Raw genomic sequence first — 15447 nt, 5'->3', positions numbered from 1 at the left:
ATCCCATATTACGTAACTCTTAGGAATGAGAAATGTGAAATAGTTGTCCTTGATTCCTCTTTGGCCATACCAGCATCTCAGTAGGGAATGCATGTCAACCGTTCCTTTCTGAATATACCCACCCACTTGAAGAGCATTGCTCTTTTAGATCCTGTAAAGAAAAGGGACCAAGGGACCAGATGAGTTTCCCCTAAACATAAAAAGGTAAGAAAAAAGGATTGCCTAACTTTTCAAATTCTCCTCTCTTCATGTTCCCCCAGTGCCCTCCCCATTAGCCAGCTCTCTATAGATGAGGGCTTGTAGAAACATCTAGCAGAAGTTTTACCAACATGGAATGTAGGGAACTTAGCCCTTTTATTTCTTAAGTATGAATTCTGGTTGTTAGTCTGAAGAAAAGTAGATCCTACTGGCAACTTTTATCACCAGGCTCAACTTATTTATTATAAATTTTTAAAAAAATTGTTCTGTTATCCCTGATCACAATGTATGGATTCTACCATTTGTTACAACTGTTGACTCCCTCTAATGGTAGTGAATTTTGTCACACGGCTTGTAATTTTTTTGTTTGTGAGCTCATCTGTAGTAGGAATTATATTTTACTGGAAATCCCTTCTGTGTTAGGCTATTGGAGGGTCCTTATGAGTCTTTTCTATTTGTCCCTACCAGAGTCTGAGAGATGTTATGTTCTATCCTCGTGTGTGATATAAACTTAAGTTTCACTTCCTTACGGGTGGATCCTTATTTTCCAACCAAAATCCAAAGGATCCTCAGCTTTCTTGCTAATTCCTTATACTCCAGTGGATGGGGATTTTCTAGTTCTTGTTTCCAGGATAGGTGACACCCAGCTTTATGCTTTTCCATCTCCCTGGAATGCATGAGACCAATGCCTCTTTTCCCATCCCAAATTAGTTTTGAATACCCCAGCTTTTATGTTCTGATATGCCAGTATTTTGTTAAGCTTGGTTTCCCAACCTTTGGTGCACTTAACTTATCCCTTTTATTTCTGCCACCTGAGGATTTTTCATACTTGTTTCATAAATCAGCTGTGAATTTAAAAGGTTTCTTTTAAATATTTTATCTAGCATTTTAATATGACTGGAGCAGGTTGGGGGGAGGGATTACCACATCAGCTCCATTTTGAGTGGAAGTTTCCTTTTTCATTTGTACTTTCTTCAAAGCCACTTTGAATTTGGTGATTTCAAGGTAATTTTAAGTTCCAAATTGTTAAACTTAACAGTTATTCTAAGTGGCTTTTAGCTCCAATTCAGGCTGCAAGACTATATTTTATTTGCAAAGGTGAAGCCAGTACATTCAGCCTCTCCAGCTGTGTCCTTCAGATGCATTGAGGACACAAGAGGCCATCCATCCTGATGGTTAAATCAGCAAGGTAGTTCGTTATCTCAGTCTGCACCAAAGTTAATAAGACACGTTACCAATCGCATCTCCTTATCTTCAAAGCTCTAACGTACCCTCGGGTATTAGATGGGATATTTATATTTTCCCACTGGGATCTTTGCCCAGAAGGAAGACAGCCTGTAGTCCAGCATGAGCTGGAAATGACCCAGATTTAAGATTTCTATCACTTTTTAAAGCAAAATACTTAATTTCACTTTCTGTAATAAACTGTACATAAAACACTAAGCAAGAATTGGTAGGCTGGCAAGGCAGGTTAGACTGATACTTTTCATCAGTTAGAGAGAGAATGTCCTCCGTCATTTGCAAGGGCTATGAGCAAAGGTGAAAATATGGGGAATCTGATAGAGTTTTTAGTTTCTCCTAAAATAAAACTTCCTTCCTATGCTTCATTTTTGGTTGTGGGGGAGGGGTTGCAGGTGGTAGTGATTGCACTGCTATATCTATAAATTTGCCCAATATTACCAATCTCCAAGCTAATGGAAAATGACTCTTTTAATATTCTTATCCTCTAATGTATCTTCCTACTTTTTCCCAGCAGACATAACCCTAATCCAGAAAATTGTCTTTATTATTTCTCTGCTTAAAAAAAATTTATCATACATATGTGGATGCCTAAACAATATACTGCTCAACTTTGCTTGTTTTGAGGGTTGTAGAAAGTGGTAACCTATAATATATCGTTTTCTGGGGCTAGCTCTTTTTGCTCAACATTTTTGTGTCTGGGCCTCATCCATATGGTTCTCTTTGGTGAAGTTTTCATTTTTGCTTCTGTATTCTCTGTGTAAATATGATACAGTGTATTTGTACATTTTCTTGCCACTGGACATTAAGGTTCTTTTCCTTCTTTTTTTTATTTTGGTTATTACAAAAAGTACTGAAATGAACATTCTTGTAACTCTCTTTGTTGTCCATCCAAACCAGTTTCTCTGAGGATGTGTATGGAAAAGTGGAGTTGCTGGGTTGTTAGGTATGTGAATATTCACCTTACTGGGAATGACATTGTTTTCCAAAATGATCATTCTAGTATACACACCCACCAGCAATAAATACAAATTTGTGTTAATGTGTATCTTCTCTCACACTTGGAATTGTCAAACTTCTCATTTGTGTCAGTCAACTTGTTAAATATCTCACTGTAATCCTGACATACATTCTCCTGGTTACTAATGAGTCTGAACATATTTGTGAATGTTTATCACATGTATCTTTTTCTTTCAAATACTGGTTCAGGATTTTGTTTCATTTTTCTATTAGGTTATTTGTTCATCTTTTAACTGATTCAGTGTTCCTTTCATATTCATCTATTTCCAGTTTTGCAGTTGTTTTCTTCAAGTTTGAGGCTGTTTTTCAATTTCTTTCTTGTGTTCTTTGATAAGTAGGTTTTAATTCTAATGTAATTAAATGTATTTATATCTTTCTTATGGTCAGTTTTTACAAAATGTCTTATTTTAGATATTCTTCCCCATCCCAAGGTCAAAAATAGTCTCTTCTATATTCTTCTGGTAGCAGTCTTAAAATTTTGCTTTTTCATATATGAGTACTTTTGAATATTAATTAGTTTTTTCAGTGTATATCAAAAGCCATTGAAAAATAATCATATCCTCAAGATAGTTCGTATTCATATTTCTAATAATATACCACAAGGAAATAATTTAAAATATGGAAAAATCCATACTCATGATGATGGTCACCAGAAAGATATAATAGCAAACAAAACTAAGGAAACCAAACTATAGCTACTTAAATGAAACCTTAGATTTTTATTAAAAAATATATCTTCCTAATAATATAGAAAAAAATATAGGATATAATGTTTATTAAAAAGAGAGCTATAGTTAAATCCATACTTTACTTTTAACTAGTTATTTATATATGATAAAATTTAGAGGAGGTCACAGAAAGTGGTAATACTTGATGTGTTAGGATGTTAGGTTTATACGTGCAGTTTTATATATGTTTTTATTTTTTCTATTTCCCAGACTGTAATGTTGATGAATTCTTTTTTATTTGAAAAAGTAAATCACTGAGTCTTGAATTTATTCATGTAATAAAATGTTTCCTTAATGATTTGTAATTATAAACATATTAGATGCTCAAAATGACTAGTTGCATTTTCAATGATCTACAAAGAAAAGGTGAAAAATATAAAATATGTTTTATTTTTAGAAGTTTTAAAAATGGAAACAGCAAAATTGCACACTCACTGTTCTATCAAAATATTTCATCTGTGATATACATTTCTTTCACAGGAAGTTTGGGCATGTTGGCATGAGTTACTGTCATACTTGGAGAAGGCAAACAAGTGGCTAAATGAAGTAGAATTTAAACTTAAGGCCACTGAAAATATTCCTGGTGGAGCTGAGGAAATCTCTGAGGTGCTACATGTAAGTTGTGAATTAATATAATTGTGATAATTTATATGCATTATTGAAAGATGTCAAGAATCAAATAGAAAATAAATTCAAAGAAAACCAGGCAGAGAGTATAGTTGCTATGCCTTCCCCAGCACCAGCACTTGGGATGAAACCTTTGATTCCTCTCTGAAACTTCCAGTGTTAAGGTTTTAAAGAGAATTTAAATAACCTCTTAGAGAGGACATATGCCTTTTGCTATATCACTATGTTCTATGTTGACATTTTTCTTTACCTGCTTAAATCTACTACAGACCTTGTGAAGACAGTTTGAATGCAGTTTTGCTCCATTGGAGTAGAGATAAACAGGATGATAATGTAAAACATTATTTCCAGTTTAAAAGCTACCTTCACTGAGTTGGAACATATTTTTTAATTATTTAAAATCATAAATTTATACCTTATAGAATGTTTCAAGGTATTAAATAGGCATGCTTTGATATTGGAAATGTATCTTTAAAATGTTCATACATTTTAGTACATAGAGAATTTTAGTACATTTTCAAGGTTTATTTTGGAGATCTTTAAAAAGTAAAATTTAAAGGAGTTTGCATGTATAAGCTTTGATTTATGTGAATTTCTGACAATCATTTATGTCCTATGCACTTTATTGTACTTTTGGCTAATCCTTTATATGTAATGAATATGTAGTTTTAGCCTATGTATTGTGTGTAGAGCCACTTGTAGTGCAGCCCCTTTGTAAATCTGCTAAAATAAGGTACATAAATTAATCAAAATGTGAAGAAAATGTGAAATGTTTTTGACTGAATAGAATTGGAATCCTAGGACATTGCAGCAGAAACCTGGGCATGATTATATCCAACTTCCTTACTTTTGCAAGAGAATTGTAAAACTTGAAGAGGTATCAAAGAACAATGAGAGAGGCCTCAAATAGACTATAATTATGTCCCTGTCCTATTCAGAGATGTTCAGTGACCAAGCATTCGTTGTGAACTAACAGTGTGAAGCATCTTCCAAAAAAGATGAAACAAACTTGCAAAGTTATACCGCATGAGTAAAAGGATCATGACCAGAACAAAGGATATGATCATGCACTTATCCTACTAAATGAACAGATTGAAGGACCTCATCCTTGTTTTTATTGTCTCCCAGTCCAAAGATGGCTACTTTACCTCTAAGCCGTGTATGTGTGAAAAAGTGTGAAGGCCAGAGGGATTTCTTCTAAAGTACTGTGACTTTTTTTTTAATGTGAGAAGGGAAACTCTGCTCTTGAATTTGTACCTATGTACATTGTCAGAATCATGTCACTTGGCCATCACTAGCTATAAGAGAAGTTGGGAAATTGAGTGTCTTAACTTCCAGGTTTTATAGTAGAGAGCCTCAGAGAAGGTAGCCGTGAATCATTTTTTATGTACCCCATTCCATAGTTCTGCCTCAAGCCCATGAAGATTCACATGGAGCAACATCATAGTTTTGAAATAACAATGATCTTTCATGTTTTGTTATCCCAATTAAATATTGCTTTAAGTTGCTTATAACTTAATTATATGTAAATCAGAAGATACTGAGCATTTTGGGTTAGTTCAATGGATTTAGAAAAAGAAGTGAAATAGTAATTATTGCAAATGTATTTCAGTCACTCGAAAATTTGATGCAACATTCAGAGGATAACCCAAATCAGATTCGCATATTGGCACAGACCCTAACAGATGGCGGAGTCATGGATGAACTGATCAATGAGGAACTCGAGACATTTAATTCTCGTTGGAGAGAACTACATGAAGAGGTATGACGAGAAGAGTGAAAAATCTCTTTAAACTAATTTGCATAAAGACTAGCAAATACCTTTATGCCTCTCAGTCAAAATGAGGAATAATTTAAATATTAGCTCAGCTTCCAGGTTGTAGAAACTTTCAAGTTCTAGACATGGATGAAATATTTATATGTGTATCATATCATTTTATCTTACAAAAACTTTATAAAGTATGGGTTTTAATAGGAAACCTGAGACAGACCAAGTACAGTAACTCACTCAAATCTTCAAATGAGTAAATAGTTAATCTGGTGTTCAAAATCTGATCTTATCTGACCACAGTTCTTTTCCATATGCAAGATTAACTAATATGTGTAGGTATTGTCACCTCTCTCTCTTTCTCTCTCTCTCTTCAAACATGTATACACATGTTTGTTATGGTCATATATAATCTGTTAATAATACATGTGATTTTATTAGTACCCAAGATATTGGATATTGTTTATTGTTCCCAAATAATATAAGAGTTTGTATTCATATATAACAGAGGGCTTTTCATATTTAAAAATTAATACATATGGTGTGAATTTTTCAAATCAAAATTGAAGAAAATAACATATTTTTCTGAATCAAACAATATTTTGCATACACTCTCCTAAATCAAGAATGGATTATTTGTCAAGAAGGAAAAAAGATTCATAATGAGGTTTACTTTCGTATCTGATTGCTAAGTGCATCTATAACATGTGAGACACTGAAGGTTTGGTAATAAGTCAGAACAAGTATCTGTACTTCACTACTTATAGTCATTGATTAGTTAAGCAAAAAATTATTCATTTCTTAGTGTGTTCCAGGACATAAAAACAAATAATATCCTTATAAGATGCAAAACGTTGGGTTAAAAGTTACGACAAAGGATCAGAGAACATAGAAAAGGACACAGACTTGTGTGGGTCAGCAATGGAAGGTATTTGAGGTAGCTTTCCTAGAGATTTGTTGTAAACTACATTTTAAAATTAGAGTAGGAGACAGCCAAATGGGCAAGAGTAAGAGGGTGATTCCAGGCAGGTAGCCACCAGCACTTACAGAAAATTGGAAGTATTTGGTTTTGCTAGAACACAGAATGCAAATGGGGGTCTGGCTGAAGGTGAGCCTGAACAAATAAGCATGAGTGAGGTTGCTAAGGGAGATCTATGCTTCACAAAAAGCCTGCTCTATAGCCATGCACTTAGGGAACCACTGAAGGGTTTAACTTATAAGGGGGAAGGAGAAGAGAGGGGCCACCATCAGATTACGTTACCTCTGTGGAGACTGGAGAGTGGGGTGGGGGGTCTAAGAGACAGGGAGACTGCAGGCAGTGAGACCAAGTAAGAAGCGATACTTTTAGCTCAGTTGAAGGCAAGGCCATTGGTGATAGATACAGAGCAAATGCAAAACTCAGAAGAGTATCTGGGTTTCTGACTCAGGTGATTGAGTATCAGATATTTTTCAGAAACAACTTTGAGAGAGTAAGAAAAAACAAGTTTGGAGGTGAAAGATCACATGTCATTTTTTACCCCCATTGAGCCAGACATGTCTGCTTAAGTTTGATATTAATCAAAAGCAACCCGAGCGAGGACCTTAGGTGCTGGTAGTTTATTTTGGAGATGATACCAAGAAGGACAAGTGAGGGCATGGGGAGAATGGAGAATGAAAGGTTGGAAGGCTGATAAAGGATGCTTTTATGAGTGAGTTTCCATTGGGAGTTACTGAGCTCAGTCCCACTGGGAGCTTTAAAGAAACCAGGTAGAACACCAGTGTCATAGAGCTCACTTAGAATTGTCCTGCTGGGCTAATGGAAGCTGGAACATTTGTCCACCAATTTTCCTCCCTTTGTGTTTGAGGATTGCCCTTGGGTGCATAAAATCCCAGTACTTCTGGGCTGCCTAGAGCAGTAAAATTGAGAAATGTGGGAGCTTAAGGTGGGAATCTAGCAGTGCGTGCACGTACTGGCCACCAAAGCTTCAAGTGAACTTAGAGATTCTGAGGTTAAGGGGTTATGTGGCTGGGCAGCAACAGGATCTGCTACAGTACTTACGGAGTTCCCAGGTGGGGATGTTCCCTAATCCAGTAAGAGAGAGTTACACAGCCCTAAAGTTAAAGAGAGTGATTCGGACTAGTTACACAGATGGGGAATTTGTCAGGCTACGTGCTAATTAAAACTTCAGAGTTCATGAGATCATCCCAAGTAAGCCAAAAGAAAAAGAATCATAGACAGAATTTCAGAGTTATACCCCATATCAAGTTTTCGGCTGAGGAAACAGTGTCTACAAAGGAGGTGAGAAGAAATGATCAGAGGTAAGAGGAGACGCAAGTTAAAACCAGGGTGCTTAGCAGGTAGCAGTTCATAAAGAGGAGTCATGAAAAACTGTCAAGTATGGGTGGAGAAACCCGGTAAGATGAAGACAGAATTGGGCAAAAAGGATGTCACTTGTGACCTTTCCTAGAGCAGTTTTGATGGAGTTTTCCTGGGGATAGAGAGACTCTGGTGACAGTGTGATACAGAAGATATTAGAGAAAAGGACGGGGAAGGCAAGTGTGCACGATCCTTGTGAGGAGCTTGGCTGTGAAGGCAAAGAAAGGTCCTAAGGGGGGATGGTAGCTATGACGGTATGCAGGGAACCTTTTGTTATTTACGTGGGGGAGAAGTTTGATCATGTTTATACATTGGAAAGAAAGAAGTCCTGAGTAGCGGAGACTCCAGACAGTCCTTAATCCTGCACTACCTTTGTTTAGTAGTCTAATCATACTTTCTCCATATCAGTATAAGGGACTACGGAATGGAAATAGGCGATTCTAAACAGTCCTTTAGCCCTTGACCCTATCTCACTGTTACTGGACGTGGGCAGAAGTAGGTATTCCGAGGCGGCAACTAGGTCAAAGGTCATTTACATTTGGATTTTGATATAGAATTGGAATGTGCTTGTATTTGTATTTGAACTTTAGTGTCAGGTTAGAAATTAGAGTTCAATTAAAAAAAAAAGTCAAAAGGCACACTGTAAAACTGATTTTGGCTAAGCTGTGAAGAGGCCCAAATTTTAATCATTAACCATGTTCAGTGTTTGTCTATTCTGTCCTTACGAGTAGACCACTCTCTAATCCTGATCTTGGCATCAGCTTCATTTATGTAATGCTCTTGCAAACCTTTAGCAACACAAAAAACTACTTATGTCTTTACATTTCAGAGGTCTCTGTTGTGGAACCTGGTATTTCCCCCAAATAGATAATAATTCAACTCAACAACAAACCTTGATTGAACACTTATTTTGCTATATCCAAACTGAGTTTTAAAGCATTGAAATTTGAATCAGAAAATCTTGGGTTGGAATAGCCCTTGGTATTAATCAGAGTCAGACAGTAACAGAAAACAGGTTACCCAGTAGCTTGAACAGGGAACGTTTAATACAAATAAGTATTAAGTAATTACTGGGAATTAATTTTTAAGAGGAAATAGAAGAGAACTCCAAAGAATTCCCTAGAACCGAGGGATAGTACCCAGGGAAGGAACTGACTTGGAAAGTGAGGGGCTCTCCCCAAGGCTGGGATTCAAACCTGTTTGGAAAGAGTATGTCTCCAGAGCATGAGATGACAAAGAAGTTCGCTGGGTTGACCCAAACCAGAGCTAGTATGTAGTCAGTGGGCTGAAGCTTGTGTGAAGGGAATCTTGGAGTGGGATGATGACAAAATTCATGGGGAGGTAACCTGTGGGGGCTGCTATTGAATTTTCTGGGAAGCTAGAGGGGGTTGCCTGTTGGACTCACTGGGAAGCTAGCTACAGTAGGGGCCACTGAATTTAGGGAAACCAGCTTGGGCTTCAGGAAGCTGCCCATGGATTTGGCACCCAGGTTGGACTTGCCACTGGAGCACCCACTGAACTTGTCAGAAGACACCTGTAGAGGGTGCTGCTAAAATTTATTTGTGGGGGGGGTGGGGAACAGACGAGGTGAACTCCACCAGGCATCCCACAGGCCAACCCAGAGCCACGGGAGCAAGAAGTAAAAACACACTGAACAGAGAAAACTTTACCTCCCCCAGTGTCACTCCAGCACCCTTTATTGACAAAGCTTAGCATCCTGCCAGCTGGCAAAGAGAGAAATATTCCAGTATCACCAACACGAATGTTAAAAGACAATAAACACATCCATCTACAACCCATTGGCTCTGTACCCTTGGGAAATATTTTCAAGCTTCCATTTCCTCATCTGCGACGACAGATCCTATTTCATAGGATTCTCCTGAGCAATATATAAAATACTGCCTGGAAAGTGCTTTTATTTTTACTAGGTTGTATGCTGTAGTATCTATACCCTCAAAGCAGTGTATGTGTATGTGTGTGCGTGCGTGCGTGCGTGTGTGCTACCAGGGCAGGGATAGACAAACATATACATATATTCCAATGTGAAAAACAATGAAGTGTACACACCTCCATTATTTAAATAAAATTCAGAAGACTGACGAAAGGACTTTTATCATTCCATAGGTCTTAAAATTGGAAGGAATTTTTCATTCTACTTCAGTAGTCAAGTAAACAGAATGCTATAGTAACAATAAATAAACTTGAAATAAATAAACTTGAAACCACTATCAGCCCTGGCTATGCTTATATAAAATATCTAGCCAATAATAACCTGAGAGTAATTTGGCAATGTAAATGAAGCATATTTGGTGCTTTGGAGCTTTGATGAAAACCACATCATGTTAGAGATAATATCCTTCTCAAATTCTGTTCTGCTAGTCTTTAGTATGCCAATGTGACTTTAAAGATAAGATGTTGAGTTAAAAGGATGAGTAGTAACAGGGTTTTCCTAGTTCTCAGGGTATAATCTGAGTACTTTGATCAATTCCAGACTATCTAGGTAATAGAGAAATATCTAGTACTTTGTTAGCTAAATCAATCGTTTGGATGTTCCCACTGAATATTCAGTTGAAAAGACTGGTGTTTTGATGCAATGCAGATGCAGCCTTGGGATAATTATCTAAGAGTCTGGGGAAATAAAATAATTACAGTAACAGAGCTTTAAAATTTATTTCCTTTTTTAAAAAAATCTATGTTGTATATTGGATTGTTATAGTCAAAAATTCTGAATTTTTTTAAGCCATAGATTTCTTGATTTTTTCTTTTGGCTAAAGAAAAACAGTTTTGCCATTAATAAACAAGTGCCCTTTCTCTTGAATATGAGCCTTAGCCCATTTTCTTCTTGATTAAAATGCCTATGTCAAAGGTTTGTGGGTTTTTTTTTTTAATTGCCTAACTGATGTTTCCTGTAGGGGCAATTATGCAGAACAAAGGTAACATTCAGTTGCCTGTTAAATCAATCAAACAGCCAGAGATTTTATTGCCTATGAATATTTAAAAGAGATTTGCTAGATCCTGTTCCTAATTTCAGAGTGTGAGTTTGCATTCAGATAAGTGATAAATTATTTTCATTCCTTGAAAAGGCATCTTTCACTCTTCATAATCATATGGCACTACATTTTCTACTCATGGTAATGATTTGAGAGATGGTTAGCAAACCAGGAAACAGCTCCAAAAATTGTACCAAATAATCTAATTTTTCCAACTTATTACAGAGTAACCAAGCTACAGACAATTTGTTAGTGATACAGCAAAATGTATAATAATAGCAATAATAGTATAATTGTTACAAAGGCCCAGGCACTGCTCCAAGTGTCTGACATGCATTTTCTCATTTGTTCTCACAGCAACCTTATGTTATAAGGTCTTCTATTGTACATTCCTATTTTATAGAAATGGATAGGGTATCAAAGGCCACAAAGCTAGTATGCTTAGACCCAAGTCTCTGCTCTTGGAGCCCGGGCACATGCTGGTTGACCATGCTACCTTCAATCTCAGTGATCTTTTCCTTATATTAAAAATAAAAGCTGCTTGGTAAGAAGTGAATATTGCAAGTAACTGGTTTCCCAATTTCTAAGGAAAGCTTACAGTATGAGTTTAAAAATATTAGGGATGACTAATTTTATAAAAAGCATTTTAGAGTTTTAAATATTAAAATCACATGTATTTAGAAGTCCAAAGCCTTTACCAGTTCTCTTGATTAGTGATTATTTCATCTTTCTTGTGTATTGTTAATGCCCCCATTTCTGGTCTTCTTAAAGTCATCTATAAGTTTTTTCACATGACATTAAATAGCAGACAGTAAAAGAGAAGAAGCAAAATCTAAATTGGTTGATTCTGCTTTAGTAGTAATGCTTGTGATAGGCAGCTTGAGGGACTCATTAATTGCTCCAGTAATTATAACTTTGAATTGGTCACGAGTGTCACATCTACCTTAGCATAGATAGGGAAGAATAGACAAATATTGACTGAAGGAAAATTGTAAAGTAATCCAGGAAAACAAGTGACTGTATATCAGTCTTGAGGTCAAAATTATTATTGGAAAGCCATTTATCTGTAAAAGAATATCTTTATGATTTTGTCAATGTGTTTACTTCTTAGAAAATATCAATGTATAATATAAATAGTAAAAGCTACAATTTACTGAGTGCGTTTTTATGTCAGTCCTTGTGCTAAGCAATTATAAACAGTGTTAAACTTAATCCCCACATTATTCTTATGAGGTAGATTTGATTAACTCCACATATGTTGAGAAGGGGCTGACTTCCATTCCCAAGGATGAGGCAGACTCAGTTTTCTAAAATGCCCTCTTCAAAACACCAAGATGCTGGGAAATTTCCAACAAATATACTTTTAAATGTTTTCTCTCTTGCAAGGAAGTCAGTAAACCTTTAAAGGCCAGGACAAAAAAAAAAAATGCGGATGAAACTAAGGTCATCGAACTAATACAGCTATGAGCACTGACCCTTGTATTGCCTTAGTGCTAAAAGCTAATACAAGAAACCCAGAGTTTGGTTAAATTAAGCCATTTGATACAGTAGAAATCTGAGCCTCAGGCTCAAGCACATGGGGGGAGGTGAACAGAGATTCTATGTAAAACAAGAGTTATATCTTCAGTACAATGATGGACGGGAGTATTCCGTCTGTGAAACGTCCCAATATAAAAATATGTCTATCTCTCTTCCCACTCTAAGTGTAAAATTAAAAGTAAGAATAATTATAATCATCTCATCTGAAAATGTGTAACCGTAGGCCTGTTCTTGTGAGGGTCGCTTATTTGAGTGTTTATTACCAGTAAGAGTCAAGGTGTCCCTAAGACAAGAGATTAGGTTAAAGTAGCTCCAGGTTGGTAGCACCCTAGCACTAGTGAGAAGTGAATCCAAATTCTTAGGAAGAAAAGCACCTTAGTATTCTCACAGACTAAATTTTGTGAAATTTGAGCTCACAGTAAACCCCACAATCACAAGAAAACAAGCCATCATGAAGCAAAGTAATCACATGCAACACAGAGTGAATTTAGATCACCTCCCCTACAATTTCAGGTACTAGAATTGCCAGGTAATTAATATAAAATAAGTAGGTGAAATATTAAAGAAAGAAATGAGAGTGAGAATCAAATGAAGAAATAAGACGCTAAAAGTTGATGAGGAAGATTTGAAAAACAGATCAAAATATGAGTACTAAAATTAAAATTATCACTCTAAAAATTGGAAAAAATAATGGCTGTGTTCAATGTATATTAAACGGTTGAAAAAAATGAGTTATGAGGAGATTGAAATATAGGGAATGTGGTACCAAAACCTAAGGAGGTAGACAGTATGAACAGGAAGGCAAAATATATATTAGGAGTAGGTTATGAATGTCTAACTTATGTCTAATGGGAGACTCTGAAGGCGAGAATAAAGAAAATGGATAGGCGGGAATATGTGAAGGATACTGAAGAATAATTTCCAGAGCCAACCTACTTAACCAGGAAGCACAATATATAACAGGCAGCATAAATAAATAGAAATCCACTCTTAGACATTTCACAGTGAAACTGCAGAATTCCAAAAACAAAGATAAATTTACATTAGCAGCCAGAGAGGAGAGACAGATCATTTTTGAAGGAATGAAACTTAGACTGACATTAGACTTTTTAATTACAACAAAAGAATCAGAAAAAAAAATTGGAAAAATGTTTTCAAGATATTGAGAAAAATTACCACCATCCCAGAGTTCTGAACCTAGCAAAATTACAAGGGCAAATTAGACATTTTCAGAGAAACAGAAATTGAGATTTTACCTCAGCAGATCCTTTCTAAAGCAAAGAAATTCCAAAAGGAAGATCTGAGATGCCCTGAGATAAAGAGACACGAGAGAGATAATTCTCCCAGATACGTGAGGATACAGCAAGAAGGAGGCCATTTGCAAACCAGAAAGAGGGCCCTCACCAGACACAGAATCTGCAGATACCTTGATCTTGGACTTCTCAGCCTCTAGAACTGTGAGAAGTAAATGTATGCTGTTTAAGCCCCCTGATCTATGGTATTTTGTTATAGAAGCCCAAGCTGATTAAGACAGGCTGAAAAATATGGCTAGAAAATATTCTTACTAAAATTTGACAAAAATGGTACAAGAAGAAAAGATGTACAGATGGCCAAAGGCACATGAAAAAATGCTCAACATTGCTAATCATCAGAGAAATGCAAATCAAAATGACAATGAAATATTACCTCACACCTGTCAAAATAGCTGTCATCAAAAAGTATACAAATAACAAATGTTGGTGAGGATGTGAAGAAAAGGGCACCCTAGTACACGGTAGGTGGGTTTGTAAATTGGTGCAGCCACTATGGAAAACAGTATGAGGTTCCTAAAAAAACTAAAAATAGAACTACCATATGGTCCAGCAATTCCACTCCTGGGTATACATCTGAAAAAAACAAAAACATTAACTTGAAGAGATACATGCACCCCAGTCTTCATAGCAGCATTATTTACAATAGCCAAGATATGGAAGCAGCCCAAGTGTCCATCAACAGAGAATGAATACAAAAAATATGTATTTATGTATGTATATGTGTGTGTGTGTGTGTGTGTGTATACACACACACACAATGGAATATTACACATTAAAAAAGAATGGAATTCTGCCATTTGCAACAATGTGGGTGGACCTAGAGAGTATTATGCTTAGTGAAATAACTAAGACAAAGACAAATAATCTATGTTATTACTTATATGTTTCTCTCAGGAATCTAAAAAATAAAATGAACAAATATATATAACAAAAAAGAAACAGATTCACAGGTACAGAGAGCAAACTAGTGGTTACCAGTGAGGAGAGGGAAAGGGGAGGGGTGATACAAGGGTATGGGGTTAAGAGATACAAACTACTATGTATAAAATAAATAAGAAACAAGGATATATTGTACAGCACAGGGAAATATAGCCATTATTTTGTAATCACTTTAAATGGAGTACAATCTATAAAAATATTGAGTCACTATGTTGTACACGTGAAACTAATATAATGTTGTAAAACAACTATACTTCAATTTTAAAAATTGACAAAAATGGTACAAGAAGCAAAGTCCCATGCCAGTCTCACTCATAAACACATAAAGAATTCTGAAACAAATTTTGCCTAACTAGATCCAGTTGTAAACGAAATAGTTTTTAAGCTTCACGCTGTCTTTTCTTTCTTCACCCACTCCTTTGGATATTTTATGCAGTGTTGTGGTTTTAAATATTCTTTACATACTAATGATTCTCAAAATATTATCTCTAGTACAGACCTCTGCCCTAAACTCTGGAACTGTATATCCACCCTTCTATTATGTCTCTATGTGGATATTTAGTAAGCAGCTCAAACATAACATACTCAGATTCGAGCTCCTATCAAACCTACCCAACAGTTTCTCCGTTCTCGTTCATGTCAACTCATTCTTTAAATTTCTCAGGCCAGAAACTTAAGGCAATCTTGGGCTCTTCTCTTTCTTCACCATTCTCTCTCCAGCAGATCAGAA

General features: G+C 36.0%; 1 protein-coding gene across 5 annotated transcripts in view; it reads left to right on the top strand.

Moving 5' to 3' along the window:
• Window positions 1-15447, top strand: part of DMD (dystrophin) — a 2259822-nt gene that overhangs the window by 1137991 nt on the left and 1106384 nt on the right. For all 5 annotated transcript variants that reach the window (XM_082446317.1, XM_082446321.1, XM_082446320.1 and 2 more), the window contains 2 exons: window positions 3666-3800; window positions 5425-5574. In XM_082446317.1, coding sequence (XP_082302443.1) covers window positions 3666-3800; window positions 5425-5574 — 285 coding nt within the window. The remainder of the gene's footprint in view (window positions 1-3665; window positions 3801-5424; window positions 5575-15447) is intronic.

The sequence above is a fragment of the Balaenoptera physalus genome (genome assembly GCF_965194825.1).
Source record: "Balaenoptera physalus genome assembly, chromosome: X".
NCBI classification, from domain to species: domain Eukaryota; kingdom Metazoa; phylum Chordata; class Mammalia; order Artiodactyla; family Balaenopteridae; genus Balaenoptera; species Balaenoptera physalus.
This window is presented reverse-complemented; position numbering and strand designations above follow the sequence as displayed.